The 22,885-nt window shown below is 37.2% G+C and overlaps 1 protein-coding gene across 2 annotated transcripts in view; it reads right to left on the bottom strand.

The window, feature by feature from the left end:
- Positions 1-2,907: 2,907 nt before the first annotated feature.
- The window catches only part of LOC117573834 (forkhead box protein O), a 37,441-nt gene continuing 17,463 nt past the window's right edge, over positions 2,908-22,885 (bottom strand). The window contains exons 4-10 of one of the 2 annotated variants that reach the window (XM_034257266.2): positions 11,929-12,224; positions 10,277-10,486; positions 9,794-10,028; positions 9,529-9,709; positions 9,310-9,431; positions 8,784-9,249; positions 2,908-3,980 (exon numbers count right to left, since the gene is read on the bottom strand). In XM_034257266.2, the coding sequence (XP_034113157.1) occupies positions 8,881-9,249; positions 9,310-9,431; positions 9,529-9,709; positions 9,794-10,028; positions 10,277-10,486; positions 11,929-12,224 (1,413 nt within the window). In that variant the 3' untranslated portion in view covers positions 2,908-3,980; positions 8,784-8,880. The remainder of the gene's footprint in view (positions 3,981-8,783; positions 9,250-9,309; positions 9,432-9,528; positions 9,710-9,793; positions 10,029-10,276; positions 10,487-11,928; positions 12,225-22,885) is intronic. The other variant, XM_034257267.2, reaches the window with a different exon arrangement.

Below are 22,885 nucleotides of genomic sequence, written 5' to 3'. Positions count from 1 at the left end.
AGGACATTGATTACGCAACGGGGCTGCCAGCTACCCACGGCCCACAGCCACGCCTCTTTTCCTCCGCCCGATGGCACATTGAATTATTCCAGTTTTATTTCTCAACGTTTTGCTAGCGTTGCACACACACAGACAGCACACAGCAAACTGTAGCAAGGCCCGCGGCGCCTTGACAGCGGGCAACATTTGAACCGTCTTAGCAGAAAGCTGACTTCTTCTTGGCTCGGTTATTGAACCACAACACCTGTTGATTGGCCTCATCAGACAAGATATCGTATTAAGCCCACAAAATCAAAGCGTAAGTTAGTCCCTCAATCAATGAAATATCTCATCTTTTGCTTGATTGAAATAAATACGAAACTTTGCACTCAACTCAACTTCAGCATTAAAGCTGAAAACTAATTAAATTTGACTGTGTGTAAAATAAATCCCAATATTTGCTTTTCTTGAAAAACATTAAAAGGCTCCCAGAGCTCTAAGTAGTCATTGCGCTTTAGTCTCATTAAATTTAATCCTAAGAGCAACTCGATATGTTTGTATGTTTATACGAAGTTCTTCGTTCGCAACTCCCAATTACATTTAAATTACAAAAAGCAGATGTGCAGCGCCATCTATATGTGGGTTTCATGTATATGCCATAACAGCACTAACCATAAATGAGTGCATTGACGCACTGAGCGGGGAATAGAACCCAGCGAGCAGAAACGACAGCGAACAAATTTTTGCTGTTATTATATTATTGTTTTTTGTTATTTTAATTGAATTTCATTAATATTACTGATATTTTTGATATTTTACAATTATTCTATTTTTGGTTATTAAACAAATTTTAAATGCAATTTGTTTGTTTTCCGTTTGTTGGTGGCTGCTTCCACGGTTGCTATTCCAAAAAAATTGTCGCATACATATTTTCTCAATTATCTTGTCAATTGTCATCGCAAATCGACTGTATGCGATATTTTCCAGTGATAGTCGTGGTTCAATTTATAACTGATACAACATTTGTGTCTGGTCGAACAGAGCCATTTGTTAAAATAATATATGTGAACATAAAATTTTATGAAAAATTTAAATGCTAGACTAGGCATATTGAAAATGTACCAATATGAAAAAAAGTGATCCAATGTACCAACGCATAAAAAATGTACAAGTTTTGGTACATTTGTACCGAAAGTGGCAACCGTGGTTGTGATGTCCGCTATGTCCGCCATGTCCGCTATGTCCGCCATGTCCGCCATGTCCGCTATGTCCGCCATGTCCGCCATGTCCGCTATGTCCGCCATGTCCGCTATGTCCGCTGTGTCCGCCATGTCCGCTATGTCCGCTATGTCCGCCATGTCCGCTATGTCCGCCATGTCCGCTATGTCCGCCATGTCCGCTATGTCCGCCATGTCCGCTGTGTCCGCCATGTCCGCTATGTCCGCCATGTCCGCTGTGTCCGCCATGTCCGCTATGTCCGCCATGTCCGCTATGTCCGCCATGTCCGCTGTGTCCGCCATGTCCGCTATGTCCGCCATGTCCGCCATGTCCGCTATGTCCGCTGTGTCCGCCATGTCCGCTATGTCCGCCATGTCCGCTATGTCCGCCATGTCCGCCATGTCCGCTATGTCCGCCATGTCCGCTATGTCCGCTGTGTCCGCAATGTCCGTTATGTCCGCCATGTCCGCTATGTCCGCCATGTCCGCTATGTCCGCCATGCCCGCCATATCCGTCATGTCCGCTATGTCCGCTGTGTCAGCAATGTCCGCCATGTCCGCCATGTCCGCTATGTCCGCCCCTTCCGTCTACAAAATTTAGAAAAAATTTTATATTTTGAGCAATTTTAGAAAAAAAGACCTCATTCTTGGTAGACACAATATAAATCCAAGCCCGGATGTGCTAGGATCAAAAACATGGAAGTTATTCACAAAACATTGCTTCAGACGGCCCTTCTCTCTATTTCCTACAGAGCACAAATCGGTGTTGGAAAACGTGAGGTTATCGAATTGCGCCAATTGTTCGGAAAAATGCAGAAAAAGACATTTATTGACGGATTAAGAATTGATAACACTACAACATACAGTTGAAGTTATTGCTCACTTATGCTAACTTCATTTTCGAAATCCATTCCAAAGTTGAAAATTGTTCTTCATACTTTGAGGGTGCAACAAGGGCGTTTTTTCGAAAACAAGCAATATCACGGGCATATCCTTCCGAATTTTCAAAGCACACATAGGATCGCAAAATGTACCAAAACGTAAAACAGTGATGCAATGTACCAACGCATAAAAAATGTGGCAACCGTGGCTGCTTCATATGTGGGTTCCGGTCCCGGCTATTGAAGTTGCGAAGCTGTTGACAGCGATGTCTCTTTTGAGAGAGAGTTTATGACACTGCCACCAGTTCATAGATGGCGCTGCAAATTTGATTTCCGGCTTAAATGTAAATTATAGAAGTGTAACAAATAAATTCGTCTATAATTATAATTTAAAAAAAAAAAACAAATTTTAAAATGTATATTGAGGTTTTTAAGTTAAATACTTACTCTTACAACGATGCAATGTGGTTTTAGAAAAAACGATTCAAATTTAAAGTGAATAACACCGATCCCTTAATTCAACAGCAGAAAAATTAATCAGAATCAAGAAAAATGAGCATTGCCGCATATTCCATCAAAATATTTAAAAACCATAATTTTTATATTTGTATTTGTTGGTTTTTATTATCATCGTTATCTATGCTGGTTTTGTAATTGTTTTAAATAGTATGAACTACATTTGAATTGTACAATCTAATTAATAATTAACATTTAGCCCATAATAGTACACAAAGATGCGCAATAGGTATAGTTAGGTAGTATATTACTTTTCCATCTTTCTTTCCTTCATTTATTCATTACGCATTATCATTTATTTTTATCTCCGTTTACGTTTACGTTTACGTTTATTTGCCTAGCAACATTTACATTTACTTATGTCTACTGTTTTATGAATTACATTCAAATTTGTTTTATTTGTGTGTTATATTTTGTTTTGTTTTTGTTGTTTTTTTTGTTTTTTGTTTTTTTGATTAACTTTTAGGATTATCAACTATAACAAACGTAAATAGCGCAGTTTTCTTAGCATTCAGTTAATTGTTTTCCTTTCGTTAGAAGTTTTTGTTATCAATCAATTGGATTACCGACTTTTCACAAAAAGAAAACTTCGTAAGCCCGATATTATATGCAGATCTCTAGAATCCTATATATGTATATACAAAGAATGATACCAGACTATATTACGTATTCCATTGCGAGTTCTAATTGTATGATGAATGGGGACTTGGTGGACTTTTAGAGAAATGTACAAGTTACGATTACAAGTTTTTTTTGTTTGTTTTTGTTTTAGGAATATTTCCAATTAAATAGATTTAAGCATAAATTATTACATAATTGTGCTAATGTGTTTTTAAGTTTGCATTTCTTTATTATTTTGCATCATCTTTTCATTCAACTCGTTTTCGATATTCTGTTTGCTTGCCTTTCTGCTTTCTTTGTCATCGCTTTTTTATTCTTGAATGTTTTTCTTTTCTTTTTTGTTTAGAGGGGTTGGAACATTTATTTGTATACGTTTTACGCTTTCTTATTTGTGGTTCACTTTATGCTAAGGGTATTAAAAATAATATGTACAAAGTATGACTTACAAACTAGCAATATTTTGTTGTTGTTGTTGTTGTTGTTACAGTTTTTGTTGTTGGTTGATTTGAATTCCTTTCAAAGAAATTACAATTAGTGTTTTGTTGTTGTAGTTGTCGTTACGTTATCAATGCACAGAGAGAATTCAACTAATTTTAAGCGCTAAACATTGGTTATTACTTTGTATATGCAATTAAGTTTACGCATATCTATATGTATGCTATACGTATGTGTTTATGTATATGTTTATGTATGTGTGTATATGTACGCATGTGTTGTGTGTTTTGTGTTTTGTGTGTATTTTAAATTAGAAGCGACCAGATAAATCCTGCAAAGAAAAGAGAAGAAATCACTTATTAGTTGAGATACATCAAATACAATATTACAGACTAAGAACTGCTATTACAGGGTATACATAAATAGTCAGATAATGGGTATATCATTGCGCTATCATGCTGTCACTCAGTTGGCCATCAACACTTCATAAAAACGCCATCAGCCGCTGTCCAGCTATGCCAAAATTGCGGCTAATTTATTCATTTAGGCGGCAGTTGACACTTGGCAGCCTTTGCTCCCCTCTTCCTTACCCCATTGCTATTCCCTATCATTCAGTCTACGCCACACTTGGCGTCAAAATATTCATAAGCGATAAGCAAATGTGAGAGATTGTTGCCATAAGCCTCAGAGAGCTCTTGGCAATTTTTATGCAAATTGGGGCGACGCTGCTAAACTACAAAAGACAGGCTCAAATTGTGCCATAAAAGCGACAGTGTTGAGCATTTAAAAAAAATATACAACAAAATACAACAAGAAAGCAGAGAAAATACCAAATTTGCTGTGACTATAAAAATAAATTTCAGTTGAACGAGGGGGAGCATAAAAATCAAAACTCGTCGTTTATCGGACGTTTTATTAGTTACAGCTTAAAATTATATATGTAGTCATATCTTTATAGAGCAAAGGGGAGTGGGGAGATGAGATGGTGCTGTATATGTTCAACACGCGCAATTTTTATGAGCTGCAATTGAATTTTATGTGTGCACAGGCCGTGCGAAAAAAAGTATTGCCTACTTTGCTGCGCCGTCAAAAAGAATTTTATTACCGGCCTTGGGGCAGCATTTGCTCAACTGCCTGACTGACTGGCTGACTGGCTGACTGAATGAGTGCTTGCTTGGTTGGCTGGTTGATGATTAGTTGCCACGCCCCAAGCATATATTTGCACTTTGCACACGTTCAGCGAAGCGTAGAGTTGACTGTGCTCCGAGCGCCGCAGAGTATGTCCTGCGCCTTGCAGTTTATTACGAAGCCACGAAGCTTGTTTGCTTTATTACTTATTACACATGTGTGTGCGTGCGTGTGCGTGTGTGTGTGTGTGTCTGCCTGTCTGTCAAGTCATTATCCTTTGTGCTGTGTGCAACAAGTGTTTAAATCGCTGTGCTTTGTTTGCCCTGCCGTGAGTTCGTTCGTGTGTGTGCTCACCGAATCCTTGAGGGTCTTAAGCAGCTTGTGTACAAGCCCTTTGCTTCCTTTCCCCTACTTTGGCTGCTGCCAGCGACTTGGCAATTGTTTTCCGACACTCTTGAGGCGCGTCCTTTGCCAGGACAGAGGCAGGGCGACCTCTATGCTCGCTACACTCGAGTCGAGTTAAGTGAGTGTAAATGTGGTTTGTGGCATGCCTCCAACAAGGCAAGCAGCCTTACAGCTTGTCAGCGGCTTAAATGCTATTAAATTTGCTGACAATTTTCACTGTGGCGCAAATTGATTTCGCTGTCAGTCTGAGCTTTAAGCATAATCAGATTTTTTCGATTCAAAAGTCAGAGCACAGTTAAACAATTAGCCGTCATTTTCTGGACGACGACGAAGAAAGCAGAGGCGGCTGCTGTTCTCCTGGGGCAAACTCAATTTATTCTGACAAATCCCAGGACATTTATTAATGATGCACTGGCATTAAAATTTAATCAAATGTGCCACAAGAATTGGCCGGCAAAACTTGTCGCTCTAACAAACTTGACTGCCTGAATTATTCAGCGAGTTGCGGACAAGTTTCAACACCTCACGCCAACCGTCGACAAAAAAAAAAAGTGGAAAAGGGAAGCAGCAAACTTTTTGCTTCATTTTTCTTTTTTTTTTTTTTGGGTCGTTGCGTTGCCTAGGCGTAGGCCAGAGATTGTGTCGCCAATGTCAACCTCAGAAATCGCGCATTTTGGTTTTCTTCTTTAATAAATTGGCTGAAAATGCTTTTGTGTTTCACGCGCGCTTTCACCGGGGCAACCAGCTGGAGGAAGGAGGAGTTACTTCCCTTGCCTTGCCACTTGCCTCCAAGCAGCTGCAGCCATAATTTGTGTGACTTTATTATGTGTCAAGTGAGTCAATCTGCGGACGATGATGATGGCTGAGCAGCATGTTGGAAGCTGCCACAAAATGTTGCAGCTGACGCTGCCAACTTTAGCCGTTTATTGGCATGTGTCGCTCTTCCCGGTTCGCTCTCTTATTAACTGCGTGAGCCTTAAAAAAAAAATCCAATGCGGCATTCTATTTTGCTGCCATTAAATATGCAATACAACGCGGCACATGCCACACGGCGTAGCACAACTTTAAGTAGACATGCCACACACCATTTGCATAATGAAAAGAAATTTTAAATTTATATACGAGAAACAAGCGCAATGCTTAACGCTGTCACTTGGCGAACAGCAGCAAAAGAAAAAATATATATGTGAAAGATGGAAATATGGAAAATGGAAACAAAAAAAAAAATGCCGGCAAAGAAATGTAAATCCGATCGCTGCTCGCTGCTGGCTGCAATTCAAATTATTCACTCAAATGAAGCGGCAGCCAAACACAAAAGTTTGCACTTGGCATAAATTTTTGAAGTGCCGCGCCCCCTGCCCCCTGCTCCTGCCTCGTACTTTCCTTGGCTTCGCTCTCCTCATCACAAAGTAGACGATTTGATTTTATTTTATTAGCACGTCACACGATTGGCGCCAGAACTTGACAAAGTTACAACTTTGTCCTGTGGCAACTGCTCTTCTCCTCTCTTTTTCTACTACTCTTTGCATTGGCAACTTGCTTTTGCTTTTGGCCAGCAAGTTGCGAGAGATTCGCGTTTTTTTCTTTCTGGTCGCTTTGCTGTTTTCTAATTGTTGGCTTACAAACTTAATGCGGAATTCAATTTGTGCGTACTTGCCCAAGCAAGCGGGGTGCAAAAGTTTTTCATGGCATTTCTTTGGGTTTTTTGTCGCCCCATTACCTATTACACACCCTCATCCTCCTCCTCTTTCCCCCTGCTTTTGGCTCGCTCTACATTACAAAAGTTGAGCACAAAGCAAAAATGCACACTGACAGCTTAACTGACATTGAAAAAAGCCAGAACATAATGAAAGTGAGACAAAAGGTGGACTGAATTTTGCATTAGGATATGCACGAATAAGAGATACGCTTTTAAATATTTGGTTTAGCTAAGAGTGAAATTAATGTAAAGGTTGTAATACAAATAAGGTACTTAAATATCGAACATAAATAATGTTAAAAATTTTAGCGTAAAAATGGCTATAACATATATTTTGCTATCAATAATTTTAGATTTTTTTAAGGAAAATAATTGTTACGATTTTCTTAAAATTTCTCAAAAGATTTCAAGAGAATTTCTATACCAAATAAGTGTAAAATATTTTTAATTATTTTTAATAAATCTTCCTAAAAGAGCAGTGTTATTTCTTTTTATGGAAATTATTTTTTCTCTTTTTGCCGTCTACAGTAAAAAAATGGAACAATTGTTAAATGATTATATTGAAAAAAATTTAATTTGGAACGGAATTATTTTGTGTACCTCTCAAACATTTTTTTTTTATTTAACATATTTAATTAAAAATTTAAATAATAAAGTATTTAAATATATATTGAGAATAATTTTATGAATAAATTTAAAGAATTGCCAACGTTTGTTTCTAAAAATTAATTTTCAATTATTATTTAAATATTCTTCAAAACAAGAAATGTACTGAATAAATCTAATAATTTCCATCAATGAATTTTTTAAGTTAAATTTCTTCCCACCCACAACTGTCACATTCCATTAAACTTAACTTTTTGTCAAAAGGGTTAAGGGCTAAATTTGAAATTTCCATCTCCTACCCTGGCGAAAGAAGTGCTTGTAAAATATGTGAAAAATCCAATGTAATTTTTCAATATTAGCTGCACTTAACACACTTGATTTGAGCGGCAGCTCCACAGCCAAGAGCCGACAGGTAAATAGCCAATGGTTTTAGCCATGGCAAAACAACAACAAAATTCACTGTGCATAAGTCACCCTAAGGACGTAATTAATTTTTCAGCATTTGCTTTTGCTGCCCGCCTGGCAGGACTAAGGGACATCGGTTGCCTTGACGAATTTGCGCGACGAGACGCGCTGGTCGCCAAAGGAGCTGCGACTTGGGCCGCGGGCAGTTCGGCCAACCAAATTAGCGCGGCCATTACAGCGGGGGGAGGAGAAGAGAGAGGGGGAGAGAGAGCACAGCAATGTGTGTGTAAGGACATAAGGACACTTGAATGCCTCCCGCTCACGGGAAGCACACGGAAGCTTTTACATATTTTATGGCACCGGTAAATTGACTTAATTTCCTATAATTTCTCCAAGCACGCGTCGACTTTAAAGTGCCAAATTGAAAGCGAAGAAGGACTTTAAATGTTTTCTTTCCTCTCCTGCTTTGCTTTTCTGTTCTTTTTTTTGTAGGTTTGCGGGGGACGCACTTGACATTGTATTATGATAATTGAACGCGTGTAATTGGCCTCAAGTAGCGACGACTGAGTCAGCAGCAGAAAATGGCCATGAAAGATTCATGGCCCCAGCAGCGAACTGAACTAAGGCGATTTACAGTGTACAAAAAAAGAAATGTATGAAATTTCAAGAATATTATAAAAATAGGAAGCGCGTCAAGATTTTTAGGGGTTGTCTTGCGGCCCTGCCCCTCTTACATATTCATAAAGTGTAACGCGCTTTATGCGTTGTGATTTTTACATTATTAACATAAATTATGCATAAACTGTCACATTGAATGGCTTTTAAGCTTGATGCAAATTGAAAGCGATTTCGAAGCGAAGCGAACTGAAGCTAAGCAAGTCTTCTACTCACTTTGTAAACTGTTGTGGCGGCCAGCAGCTGCAGCAGCAGCAGCATCAGCAGCTCGCTCGCTACTTCTTCATCCATCCTTATGCTTAAACGTCACTCTTTAATGCACCCATGAAGGCGGTACACTTGAGGTAACCACGCTGGGTTGAGAGTACTGCACACGTGCATTCAGATTGGCTGTCGCCGTTTGAGTTGCCAAATCCAAGCTGTTATTGTTGTTGCTCAGCAGCAACTGTTGCTGCTGCTGCTGGTGTTGCTGCTGCTGTTGTTGCTGTTGCTGCTGTTGTTGTTGTAACAGCAATTGTGCCTGCAATGCGCTGCTGTTGGATGTGTTGGTGGTGGCGGCGTTGTTGCTGCTGCTGTTTGTACTATTGTTGGTTAAGATCACATTGGTAGCATTCGTGCTGACGGCGGCCAGCGGTATATTTATGTCCAGCAGTCCATCGTAGCGCATCTCCTGCTGCAGCAGCTGTAAAGTCGAAGAAATAAGTAAGTAAAAAGTAAAAATATTAACCCATTTAGTACTCACTTCCTCGACGTTGCACTCGAGACCGCCGTGAAAGTTCTCCAAGTTAAATTCGTCAATCTGCTGCGACTCATTGTTCAGAGCCTCCAGGCATTGCCCTATCAAAGTAGAGGCGCAGTTATTATCTGCTCAATAGCAGGCGACAGACAGTGGAAGATAGGCGAAATAGATAGACGAAAGAGTTGATTTTTTTGTGTCCGGTGGAAGAGTCTATAAACTTACCCTCCAGCCCCGAGCCCAACTGTTGCTGCTGCTGTTGCTGTTGTTGCTGCACAAGTAGCGCAGTATTGTCAGAGGAGCCATCGAGCAGGACATTGCTGTAGGTGTTGAGGGAGTCAGACGAGGGCTCGCTATTCGGATACGCAGGCGACATTGTGGTGGTAACTGAGTTGGGCGAGAGACCCTAAAGAAAAGAAGAGAGGGAACAGAGATTAGTTTCAATTTAAACAACTGTTGCATGCCTCACACCCTCACAACCCACACTTACATCTCGCGCACTGTGCAGACAGCCACAGTTGAGGGAGCGATGCAGCAGACACTGCGGCTGGCTGGGATGCGGCTGCAGCGTGGGGAAACCAGAAGCCGAGACACCGGGACCATTGAGCGTATAGCCTTGTGGTAGCTGCTGTTGTTGCTGCTGTTGTTGTTGCTGTTGCTGCTGCTGCTGTGGCGGCTGGTATGGTGGTGGTGGCTGCGTTGGCAGACCGGATGCTGCACTGAACCTGCTCCATCCGTACGATCGTTGGGTTGCGATTATGAAACAAGAAACAAAACGTTGACTTTATAGAACAGTTTTCACATAGATGGAGAGAGAGAGAGATCTCTCTTTTGAGATCAAGATCGAGACATGCAATGTGTATAATGTGTGTGTGTGTGTTTCTTTATCCATGCAGAGGCGAAGGCGGCACAATGAATCACAAATAAAGAAAGAGTCACAGACAATCAACAAAAAAATCATAACTCAACTGACCCTTGCTGATTGTGTAGCTTCAGATCATCCGCCATGGAGCCGGCCAGCTGTTCGAGTGCCTGCGCCTGCGCCATCGTCGTATTCTGATAGTCAACCGGAAAGCCCCAATCGGGCTCGAGATCCAAAGCACGAATCGGACTCAAGCGTCCGCAGGAACTGGCATTTGATGAGGCGCGTTGACGAAAATCTGGCGACAGTTGAAACCCGCCGCTGAACCGCAATAACGAAAACGAAAACAGAATCAAAACACAAAACATAAATAAAGTGAAACACAATCAACAATAAATTAAAAATAAAACCAAGTCAAATTTTAAAAATAAAGTTGTTTGGTTTGGTTGCTTTAATTAATAAATTTAAATTATAATTTTGTCAACTCAAGTTTTTCAAGGACTTCTTGTTGCCAAAGAAATAAAAGCTGGCATTCAAATATGCTTTGCATACTATATTACTACTATAAATAATTTCAAAATATTGCTTTAAGTTTAGTTGCTAAGTATATAATAAATAGTGTAAGCTTGAAGCGCATATGTGTGCTATTATTGTAAACTACTTAGCTATTAGGATAGACATGCTTATTGTATTAAAAAAATATATAAATATGCATTAAGTATGTTGGAGTTTAACTACAAATTTGATTAAAATATTGCTACATTTATCTAAAGTTATTTTTGGTTGTAAACCTTAGATCAACCTAAGTTAAATTTGTCATCAATTTATATTTATTTATAAATTCTAATTATTTATTCCCACAAAACAATATCTAGAATTGGTTGCTTACATTTCTTTCATATACAATTAAACTAAGATGAATTTACCTCCATTTTACTTTTTATATTAATTACATATTCCCACAAGTCTTTTACTATAAATCTGTTAATAGTAATATTCTTCAAAGGTTGAATGTTCTTGGAATTTTAACAAGAAAAAAGACTAGGTTTCAAACTATAAATTTGATTCATACATTAACATTGTATTATGAAAACCTATTTGCTAAAAATACCTTTAAATTTAAAAGAAAAAAATTACAAGCAAATTTTTAAAAATAAGGCTGACCTTAATTCTAAAATATTTTGTCATTGAACCAATATTAAATGCTAAAATCCATTCGTACAATTTCCTAATTAAAGAAATTTTAAAGTATTGCTGCTAATCGTAATATATTCTGCTTTAGAATCAATACTCAATGCTAAGAATATATTTTTTTTTTACTAAAAAATAAGGTATAATTAAATTGTTATAAAATCCTAATTCTAATCCTAATATGTAGCGCCTTCGACGCAACGTACTAACTCAGAATCCTTCACCTTTACGAATCTGCAGCTTATATTTATTATTCAAGCTCTAATTCTGATTGTATTCTAAATGAAAGAAATAAATGTTACGCGTGCTTGGCCACTTATCACTTAACACGATCCGATATTGTCACCACTCGAAATAAATCGCTTAGAACTAACACATTAACGAGTCTCTCAATATCCTCATTTATCATTTATCTACCAAGTGTGAACTCAGTGGCTAAAATTAACTTTCAAACATTTGCGTTCATAATTAAAATATTAAAATTATTTGCAAAGATACTAAAAAAAAGGTATTACTAAATACTAGAGAACTCGCAAAGTAATTAAGCAAATGTCTCAGCGGTAAATAGTTACCTGTGAAGCGGACTCTCCGGAAAGTGATCCAATCCCTCGCTGACACTGCTGCTGGGCGATGGAGTCGCATCATTGAGACCAACAACACCGCCTTGGGCACGCAAAGCCTCGACACGCTTTTTGGCCCGTCCACGTCGCTTCTCGAAGCGTGATGTTTCCATGGAGGCGGCACGACGACGCACCGATTTGCCAGGCTTGGCCTCCGGGTTCAACATCCACCACGAGGATTTGCCGGTGCCTTCGTTTTGGACGCGCATGAAGCGATTGTGCAGCGATAGATTGTGCCGTATGGAGTTCTGCAAAACCAAAATTGTGGCAATTAGTAACGTTATTTCCTGATACGATATGTGCTCTATAAATATATTTTGCGGAATTTGCAAATCTTATGCGCTGATGTAACAATTTGTAAGCATTTCCTGGAGACAGAAAAAGAGCGAAACAGGTTTGCCAAGAAGCGTGAGGGGCAGAACTCTAAGGTCCTGTGTGCGTTTCCTTTGCCGGGTTTTTGCCATTCAATTGTCTGACGACGTTTTTATGGGTTTTAGAGAAAATACTTGCGACGCGCTTCTCTCTAATTGGAACTTGTCCTCGCTTTTGTCGTTCCTGTTCTCGTTGTCGTTGGCGTTGTCAGCGCCGTTTGCCTGTCGCTTAAGCTGTCAATTCATATTTTATAACAATAGTCATAAATATCGTCATGCGCAACGTAATGACAGCGAATCGACAAAGAGAGAGACAGACGGACAGAGTTGGAGACCAACCGACAGACAACTGGCAACTGAACTGTGAACTCAATTCCGATACCAACCAGTTGCCCCTGCCCTTGTTTCCATATGGATGCCGCGAGAGGTAAAAACCAACAGCAACAACAACAGCATCAACAATTACACGCCACAACCAAAAACAATCAAACACGTTTAGTGCGGATTTGTCATCAGTTACATTTTTGGGTGAACAGCGAACGCAAAAAAAGAAAAAAAAGAAAAAACGTAAAGTCGGAAGCAAAATGGGAGCTGGCAGCCAAACTAAATGGAGCATTACAAAACTAAACTAACTGTAAAAGCAAAGCTCCCCTTCCTGCTCGTCCCTTATCGTTCTCTTAAATTGCTAACAAAACCCGAATCCAAAAATCCAAAGCGATGGCGGCTGCGTTTGCGTCGCGACTTCAGGCGTCACATTGGCGCCATTTATCACCGTTGCCAGCAGCTCATATGTGTGTGTGTGTGTGTGAGTGGGTGTATGGCGACTAAACCTGTGCACAGACAGCGACAGACAAGTCAAGGGTTTGGGGAACAGAAACCAGGAGCAGACTTTCTAATACTTTTTTTTTTTTTTTTGGTGTGTCGTCTTCTGTGTGAGTCAAAAACTTTTACTTGGCGTCAGTCGGAGTCCTGTTTGGCGAGTCTCCTGGCGTCGTCGACGTTGTAATGACATTTCGGTTTTACTCCCACCAGCAGAAAGAGTGAACAAGAAAGAGAAAGAGAGGGAGAGAGAGACAGTAGGAGGGCAGCACACGCACAATTGCCACTTTACCCCTTTTTGCTGTTGTCGTATTTCTTGCATAAAGTTATCATTTTTATTTAAATGTTTAAGTATGTCCTTTAGCTCCTCCGCTCCTCCAGCACTTGCTTGTCTGGGATATTTTTGGCAGTAATTTAAACAGCATAACGTCTTTATTATGCTAATGCGACGAGCAGTAGATTATCGCACAATCGGCTGGACATATGAACCTTATCGTGTTATTGGAATTGCCATTGGCATAACATGCATAAATTAGTCCCTATTAATATGCCGCATTTTCTGACTAAAGGATTAGACTATGCTTTACTGGCAATCATAATTCTTTACAAGAAAGTTTGGGGATCTTTTAGCTGAACAATAATAAAACCATTCCAACGGTTCTTAGCAAAACATCCAATAAAATAATATTACTTTTATCAATTTATCCATATTCTCAATAATATATTAAACATTATAGATTTTATGAAAATATTTATAAATTCATTTTTGGCAAAGGTAAAATTATATATATATATGTAGATACGACTTTGGGATTTCTTTCGCATTCCATTCTTCTTAATTTGAAAATTTTCAAAATATACATATTTTAAGAATAATCGGCAAAAGAAATATTTGTCAGAAATTAAGATGTTTCATTTTGTTGCAAATACTTTGTTCAATTTGTTGCCTTAAACTTAAAGATAGATTCTTGGCTTGAAAACTTCATTATGAGAATTTAAATATTTATTGTGGCAAGATATTTAGATTATATTTAGAAAAGAATTTCAACAGAAAATTTTTAAAATAATAATATGCATTATTCATTTGAGATACTTTATTTGCAAAGAATTGTAGATCATTTATTGTAATACACATTGCATAAAAACTGCATTTAGATAATTAAATTCAACAAATTTTTGTCGTAAACACTTAATATTAAAAATTTCATTAAAAAGACGTTGAGCCTCAATATTATTGGCAAATTTATTTGTACAATTTATTGTCTTAAAGTTGCAGATAATTTTCATTTTCAAAAGAATTACTTGAAAACTACATTACGATAATTGAATTGAAAAATTGCTTGACGTGAAATTTAATATTAAAAACGCTTTTGGAATTGCAGAACCTTGATGTAACCTTTAAAAAAAAAACAGAGACGTTGATCCTCAAGGCCATAAAATCTTCACGGAATGCTAACAAATGGCATTCATAATTTATGGCACACACTTCATTGAATATTCATAAACTTAAATCTGGCAAAAATGTCGGGCAGCAGCAATGAAAGAGAGAGATTCAATTCATCTAACTAATTGGCGCTATTAAACCAAAAAGATACTCGTCGTATGTAAACAGTCTGATATGGATATGGATATGGATGGCGACCACATGCGAAGTGAACACACAGAGAGTGAGAGAGAGAACTGAGTACTTCAGGAGGATATGCCAAGGATACTTGTGAATGGTAACACGCGGCATGGGAAGTTGCCAAGGCGCTGCATTGTGAACAGCGGGGGAGAGTGTGTGTGTTTGCTTATATGGGTCATCCCCCAATCAACACAGCAAAAATACAAGAGAGTGAGTGTGTGTGTGTGTGTGTGTGGAAAAAAGCCGAGCTAAAAAGGAAGCTGAAACTATGCGAAATTGCGAAATGGTGAAATGACGACAACTCCGATGGCTTCATTGAATTGTTGCTTGCATTGAATGGGAAAAAAAAAGAAAATTTTCGAGAAATGGAAACTTAATACGCATGTGTCCCAAGTCCATTTGTCGCCAAGGATATGGCCGCATGGCCTTTTGTGTACATACAATTAATGTGCACTAAGCGTGAATTACAATGAAACAGCAAAACTCTCGCCTCCCCCTCCCCATCCCCCTTCGACTGACTGGTTGCCATGTTCGCCTCGCCTGTTGACCCAGTTATGCAGAAAATAGTAGTTGAAGCTGCCGATGCCAATTACATTTATTAGGGCACAATTTTTATTTATTAGTCCGCCGCACACACATCATCACACACACACACACACTCTCTGATTCATTTCCCTCTATAATTTATATGAGTAATTGTTCCAGCTACGCGCTGAAGAGCGCAAGAGGGAAGGATACTAAAATATATTAATTCTGCCGGAGTGCGTTTCATATTCAGTCGTCTCTTGTATTCATGACTTTTTTGCTTGCCTAGCACTTGGCTCAGTGCAGGGGCAAGCATCCCCCTTTTGCCCCCCCTTTTTTGTCTAGCACTGATATGAGTTTCTAGTACGCCGTCATCTCGCATCAAATATGCATATTTCATTGGACCATTTGAGCGGCTTATGGGGCGCATTTGGCAGCCACAAAAAAAAAAAAAACCAACGAGCGAGCAACGCGCGTCATGTGCCACACAATGTGGCAACAGAAATGGAACTCACTTGAGCTATAGCTATACGAAATACATTGATATTCTTAGTGGTATTCCCAGCATGATATCTAATCTTGACTTGACACAGTAATTACTGCAACTTTTGCAAGTACTTTACTTCTGTTCAAATTTAGGAATGAAGAAAGGGAAATTCATGGCAAAACAAATATTATAACATTTAGTAAATTGACTAAAATTGTAATTATTTTTACTATTAAATGCAAAACTAAAAGTTGTTTAGTAAATTTATTTCAATTAAAGTTTCAGGGTCATTGTTAATATTCTTATGGTTTAGCAATATCAATATTTATATATTCAAATTCGTTAAACTTTATCTATAATTTTACTTACTCAATACTTCCCAGCAAAATATTATAATTTCTTGTAAATTGAAACGATAAGTTTAAGAAGTAGAGTGAGTATTAAGCTAGGCCTCAATTAAGTTATATGTTTTAGGTTAAAACATTAAACTAAAATTCTGTGTTTATTTATTTACATGATAATTATTATACAAAATAATATAATAACTAAAAGAAGGGAGTGCTAGCAACTAAGGCCATCGACTAATTCTGTGTTTAATTAAAGTTAATACCTCTCTTAATTTGGCCAGTATAATGGTTGAAATAAGCTATGATCCACTGTATAATCTCAAATATAATCTAACTATTTATCAGGATTATTTATTCCTTCCTTTCATTTCAACAAAATTTGATGTCAATTTAAACTTTAACTCACTAAAATTTATGAGTAAATTGAAAATTAAGAAGTTAAAAATAAAGTATTTACCAAGGGCTATTATTTCGCTCTTAGTTTTTGCAATATTTTATTTATGTATTTTTCAAATTTGTTAAACGTTTGCTATCAGCCTTATACCAATACAATTTAAAATCAAATTTCTTGTAAATGTAAACTTTGAACTAATCGAATTGAAGGATTCTTCTGTCATCTACTCTTTCGAATTTTCATTGCTAAGAGAAAGTAAGCAGTGAGTTTTAAAGTAATCCCGCGACAATCCATTCATGCAAAGAACTTGATTCGTTGTCATGGTCGAGCTCAAACCTTTCGCTAACAAAAGTGACAGCATTTCAAGATAATACCAGTGCTTTATGTCGTGCGCCGCTAATGCTATCTATTTATGAGTAAAGTGAATAAATAAATACAACACACAAAAAAGAAAAAAAAAGAAAACAGATCTCAAATAAAAATTCCCCGTTTGCGAGAACTGGAGCGCTTTTGCTGCTGGCTGGCTGGACGTTTAAATGGCATTTAGCAAAGCCAGCCAGTCAGGCAGCCAGTCGCAATCGCAGTCCAGTTTGGTCAACAAAAAGCGTAGTAGATTCATATCGACATATTTGAACGAGTACGTTAGGTATATGCGGAGTCGGTGAATATAGTAGATACAAAATAAAAGTACAAATAGAATATAAAAATAATAAAGAAATCGCGCTCGAATGCTAAACAGCTGTGGCGATTCTCACACACAAATCAAATGGCAACGGGGGGAGAGAAAAAAAAGAAAGAACGAAAAAAAGATTATTCGCATTTAGATGTGAAATTGAGATATAAATTTTTGAAACGACACTCGATGCACAGCCACAAGTAACCAGCAGGTGCTGCAACTTCAGCCGCCCACACAGGTTGCTAATTGTGGCACGCTATGGAGAGAACTCGAAACCAAGTTCAATGCAGTTAAATTTTAATGTGCCACCCTCCTGTGGTACGCCCCTTTTACGCCCCTGAAACAAAAACCTGCACGTCCGGTTTGGAACGCGGCAGGCAATATTTTTTCATTTTTTTTTTTGGGTAAACGATTTGAAATTGATTTCAATTGTTTTAACAAAGTTTTGCTGACCAATTTGTAAACACTTTCGGGCGGCGAAGACTAAACAAATCCCCCCAAGCAAAATATCAATGATATTTAAGCAAAAAAAAAGAAAAAGAAAAAAAAGAATCACACACACAATTTATGGCCACTCACTTGCCTCGCTTCGCTTGTGTTTATGTTTACTTCACTCTAATTAATTGTTTAAACAAATTGTTTTCTTTTCGAGCGAGCTCGGCACGAGAGGAGAATAACCCTCTATATAGCGTACATCGATATTTGTGGGAAATATTGACAGAAACGCGCGGATCATGCCATCAAATTTGCATTTGAAATTCCCCATTATCGTAGCCAGTATGGGGACTGAAGTCTTATCAGTTTTTTTTTTTCGTTTTTTCGCTTTTTTCCATTATTTGGCCTTCTGTTTCTCTTAGCAACTGGCCAACGAACTGATTATACATATGTGGAGGAGGGCTTAAAGCGACTGTCAGGCTAGATTAGATAAGTAATGACCTAGACCAAGTGAATATTTGATGGCAAAATACGATATTCGTTGACAAATTAGTGTATATTTGCAGTCGGGTTGTGATCGATACTTTTTTGGTGTATCAAAAAACGATTTGAGAGTGGGCAAACTTTCCAGCAATGATGCTGATATGGCCTACGCTTCCCTCCACCCTCTACCCTCTGTCCATTTATGTGTTCAAGTTGAAGTCACCCCTGAAGAAGAAAGTTGTACGTATTGTTAAGATATGTGAACATAAAACTAGCTAGCTAGCATTATCGAGCCAATGATGATGTGATGATACAGCGCATGATATGAAATTGCAAAACTTTTCTTTTTTTTCGAAGGGGGATATCTGCGAAAAAGTTTTATGAATTTGAGTTGGCGACAAAGCCGCATAGATATAGAAATACATATAAAGTTTGCGATTAATCGCTGTGGAGTTGGCGCCTGACGGAAACGGAAGCACAACTGTAAACGGAAACGCTACTATAAAAATTCAATTCAATTCGCTACACCTGCTCAGCTCAGCTTTAAGCCACGCAAACGCATCATCAAATGTCTAACAAGTAGCAAATGCCAATGTCAATAAATGTGGAAGAAAAGTGCACTCCATAAACAGTTCATAAGTGTCGCGTTTTGTCTCGACGACTCGCAATGAAAGGTTCTGCTGGCTTTCAATAGAATCAGCCAAAGGCAAGTACATAAAAAAAAGAAGAAAATAAGCACAAACTTTTGCCATTCAAGCAGCTACAACAACAACGAAATCAAGCCAAATTATGTACAATTTGTGCGGCGTCGAGGACATTGCCCCAAAAAGTATGCAATAGAAATGGCAGCAGACAAATTCAGTCTCTTTGGCTTTGCTGTTGGTTTTTGTCTGTCGATGACATTCATTAAGTACTCATATGTAGTGTTTGCTAGTCTTTAAGCCGCTGCCGCTGGTCAATGCTTAAATGTTTGATTGATTATGCAGCCGCATGTTTTGAGCTGGAGGCTTAAGAGTCGAGCTTTGAGCATTGACAACGACTTAAGCATATTGAATAACCATTTGGCCAAGCTTTAACATTATTCACCCACCCACCATGCTCAATCGTAATTTACGAGCATTGGCCCCATTAGTTGCCGCCTTGACCATTAGCTGGACATGAATTGAGTCATTGAAATGATAAACGCGCCGAGGTTCAATACGCTTCCCCTTTTTGTTGCCACTTGACCATCAATCCAGGTTGTCAGCGAATTCTTCTTGTTCTCCTTTTCCTTATTTTAGCCACGCCCATGTCCATATGACATAAGAAATTCACACAATTTGCAACGCGTTTAGCGTAAAATGCAGAACAACAAAAACAGGCACAAGAATAATATAATTTTACGACCAAAAACTCACAAAAAAAGAAGAAACTACAGTTTGGTATGCTCGACTTTGAAATACTCTCATAATAGTGCGGTATTATCATGTTAGTATATCAAATTAATATACCAAAAAAATACTAGAATATATTCAAATATGTATTTGGTATATTGGTAAAAATACCATCTAAATACCAAATAAATTTAAGAAATACCATAATATACTATAATGTATAATAACGTCAACGTCATGTTAGTATATCAAATTAATATACCGAAAAAATACTGAAATATATTTAAATGTGTATTTGGTATATTGATATACTATAAATTCAAAAATAACATAATATACTATAATGTATAATAATGTCAATGTTATGTTAGTATATCAAATTAATATACCGAAAAAATACTGAAATATATTTAAATGTGTTTTTGGTATATTTATATACTATACATCAAAAATACCATAATGTATAATATCAACCAAGACAACTAAGACACGGACAGAGGGATATGGATGTATCAAAAATATATATGTTACTTGATGAGATCAGAAATGCCTACTTGTGTATGTTATACACATTTCCTGCCAGCTCAATATTATAATACCCTTCTACCCTATGTGTATCAGGTATTAAAAACAGGAATGCCATCGCAGGCTTGGCTGGACTCGTCTCGTCTGGAACTGTTGAGTGTATAAAACACAGTTTATCTTTGCCACGAGTTTCATTGCTTTATGTCTGGTTTCTTTTGATCAGTTGTGTGTCTGCTCGCCTTTTATTTTTATGGCGTCTCTCATATGATTATTATTATTGCATTATTATTTATTATATTGGCCAGTAGTCTAACCCCCGCAGAGACAACGAGACAACAGTCACTTTATGACAACATCACAATAAATTCGCCATAAATTTGTTAATTCCTTTTTGCCTTCTTCTATTTTTGGGCTATTGAAAACCAGTTATTGGCTTTCAATTGCCTTTTGCTCTTCAATTAATGCATAAAGTTCATTAAATGCCAAACTTTGTTGTACTTGTTGTGTGTGTGTTGAGCTTAATGATCAAATCAGAAGTCACAATTAAAATTGCTAAAAATTCAAATATTAAAAAGGAGTTATAAAACATTATCTATAGCAGCTGATATACAGCTGTTCACATTCAATAAACAACATAATAATAAGCAACATATCATTTAAATATACCAAATTAATATACCGTTCATCTTTAATAAAAGCAAACAATGTGGTAAATACCAAATAATACCTATATACAAAATATATCACATACTATACAAAATACCAAATTGATAACCAAAGCAATTATTGTCTGACATCAGCTGTAATTTTTATCTACAATTTTTTCTCGAATCACTTTTAGGATTTTTATTTGATCTAAATTTTCAGTAATCGTTAAATCTTTATTGTTGCCGCTAATACTTAATTAAAAACTTAGATCTATTTTTAATTTCTAAAAATAACAATGTAAATGAATCCAAGATTCGCACACCCATCGATTACCCACATTAAAAGTTATTATTACTATTCAAATATTTAATGCCCACTCAATGTTTTCGCCTTCAAACAATAAACTGCGCAGTTTGGCTACAATTTTTTTTCTCTTTTTGTTTGCATATGTTTTGCCAAACAGACACTTGAGCTAACCAGACGATATTTGGTGCATAAGTCGTACAACGTTCAGCGAAAATAAGTAGTTTTATTTTACATATTTACGAGCATGTGCAGCCAAACAATTTTCATAGCCCAAAGGCAGACGGCGGCGTTAATTAGTTCAACAAGCCCGCAAAAAAAAAATTCCAATTCTCGTGCCACTCGAAGTAGTGCAACAAATGCAAACTAACCTCGGACAATGCAAAAGTCAGAGGCAGTGGAAACACAATGAAAGTGTTCGCTTTGCCATAGGTGTTTATTGCATTAGCATATAGCAAAACATTTCGCATAGCCCAGGAACTTAAAATATATATAGTAAGCATACGATTCGCGAGTGTTCTCAAATTTTATGACTGGCATTACTATATCACATGAAATGCGTGAGTGTAACATTAAATCTTAAGTATTTTGCAGCTATGAAATACTAATTGCGTGTTTTCACCGCTCTTAATTTTAAACTTGATGTAATAATTATAAATGCATGGCGAGGTAGCACACTAATGATTTATAAAGGAAGAAATATATATCTTTGCAACATACATATTATATTTATATTTGAAATGGTTGTATTTTCATATAATTATTATTAAAGTTGTGGTGGATCTGCTTTAATAATTATGATTAAAAAGGTATTTTTATGAAATCAAACTCATGATTGCCTATTTATATTTTAAAATTGTGAAATAGAAATCAGTGACACTTATAATTGAAAAAATCATTATAGAAATTATATTCAGGAAAAGAACAAGCAAATTACTAATACAATATTAAATGCAGCATTTTTTTATATAATTTTTTAATTTTACAACACATATTTACAAATCTTTTTTAATAACATTGTGGTTAAGACAATTTTTTAATTTAATTAAGTTTAAATATTTGCAAAATGAATTTAACCTTTTTAGGTTTTTTCATACAATGCTGAGTTTTTAAAAACTTTATATTCCATATGTTACATATGATTTTTTTTCAAATATCTTTACATATTTTATTGAAGTTGTCGTTGTTTGTTGCTGTGTAATTAATAATAAATTGATTGAGAAATGAAATTCATCTTGGCATCATTCTATTGGATTGCTTTGCCTATATACAATACATTTTTAAGTTGCTTAGTACAAATTTCGCATTTGCATAAATTTATTATTACTGCATGCATATTTTATTAAACCGACCAAGTGCACAGTCAATTGTTTGACCTCATTTGTGTTGCTGTAATTCAAGAATTTCACGGCATAAACGTGTTAAATTCGCTTTAGCGAATTAAATTATAGCGCACAGACGCTAAGTGCATTATACAGTTAATGCCGCTATGCACTTTAGAGCGGATTCTTCCTGAATACTCATCGCATATAAATATGTTATGTGTGGATATTTGATGTCAATCAGCAGCATAACGAGTACATAAAAAACTTTACAGAGCCGCAGCAATTAGCCATGAAAATGTTAACTAAAAACTGGCAAATGTAAAATAGAACATAAAATGAAATGAAAGCAACAACAACTAAGCAACTGAACAACAACAAAAAAAGTATTTGCCAAACGGAGGCACGGCTGCTTCCGCGTCGCCATCGCGTTGACGTTGCTGCTGACGTCGCTGCTGCTGCTGCTGCTGCGGCTGGCAGCGAAAAGTGGGCGTGTGCCATGGCATAGCGTCTACTACGCAATACTCTCGGTACTCCCGGTACAGTTAGACGAGACACGACACCAGCAAACCATTAA

The sequence above is a fragment of the Drosophila albomicans genome, chromosome 2R (genome assembly GCF_009650485.2).
Source record: "Drosophila albomicans strain 15112-1751.03 chromosome 2R, ASM965048v2, whole genome shotgun sequence".
Classification (NCBI taxonomy): Eukaryota; Metazoa; Arthropoda; class Insecta; order Diptera; family Drosophilidae; genus Drosophila; species Drosophila albomicans.
This window is presented reverse-complemented; position numbering and strand designations above follow the sequence as displayed.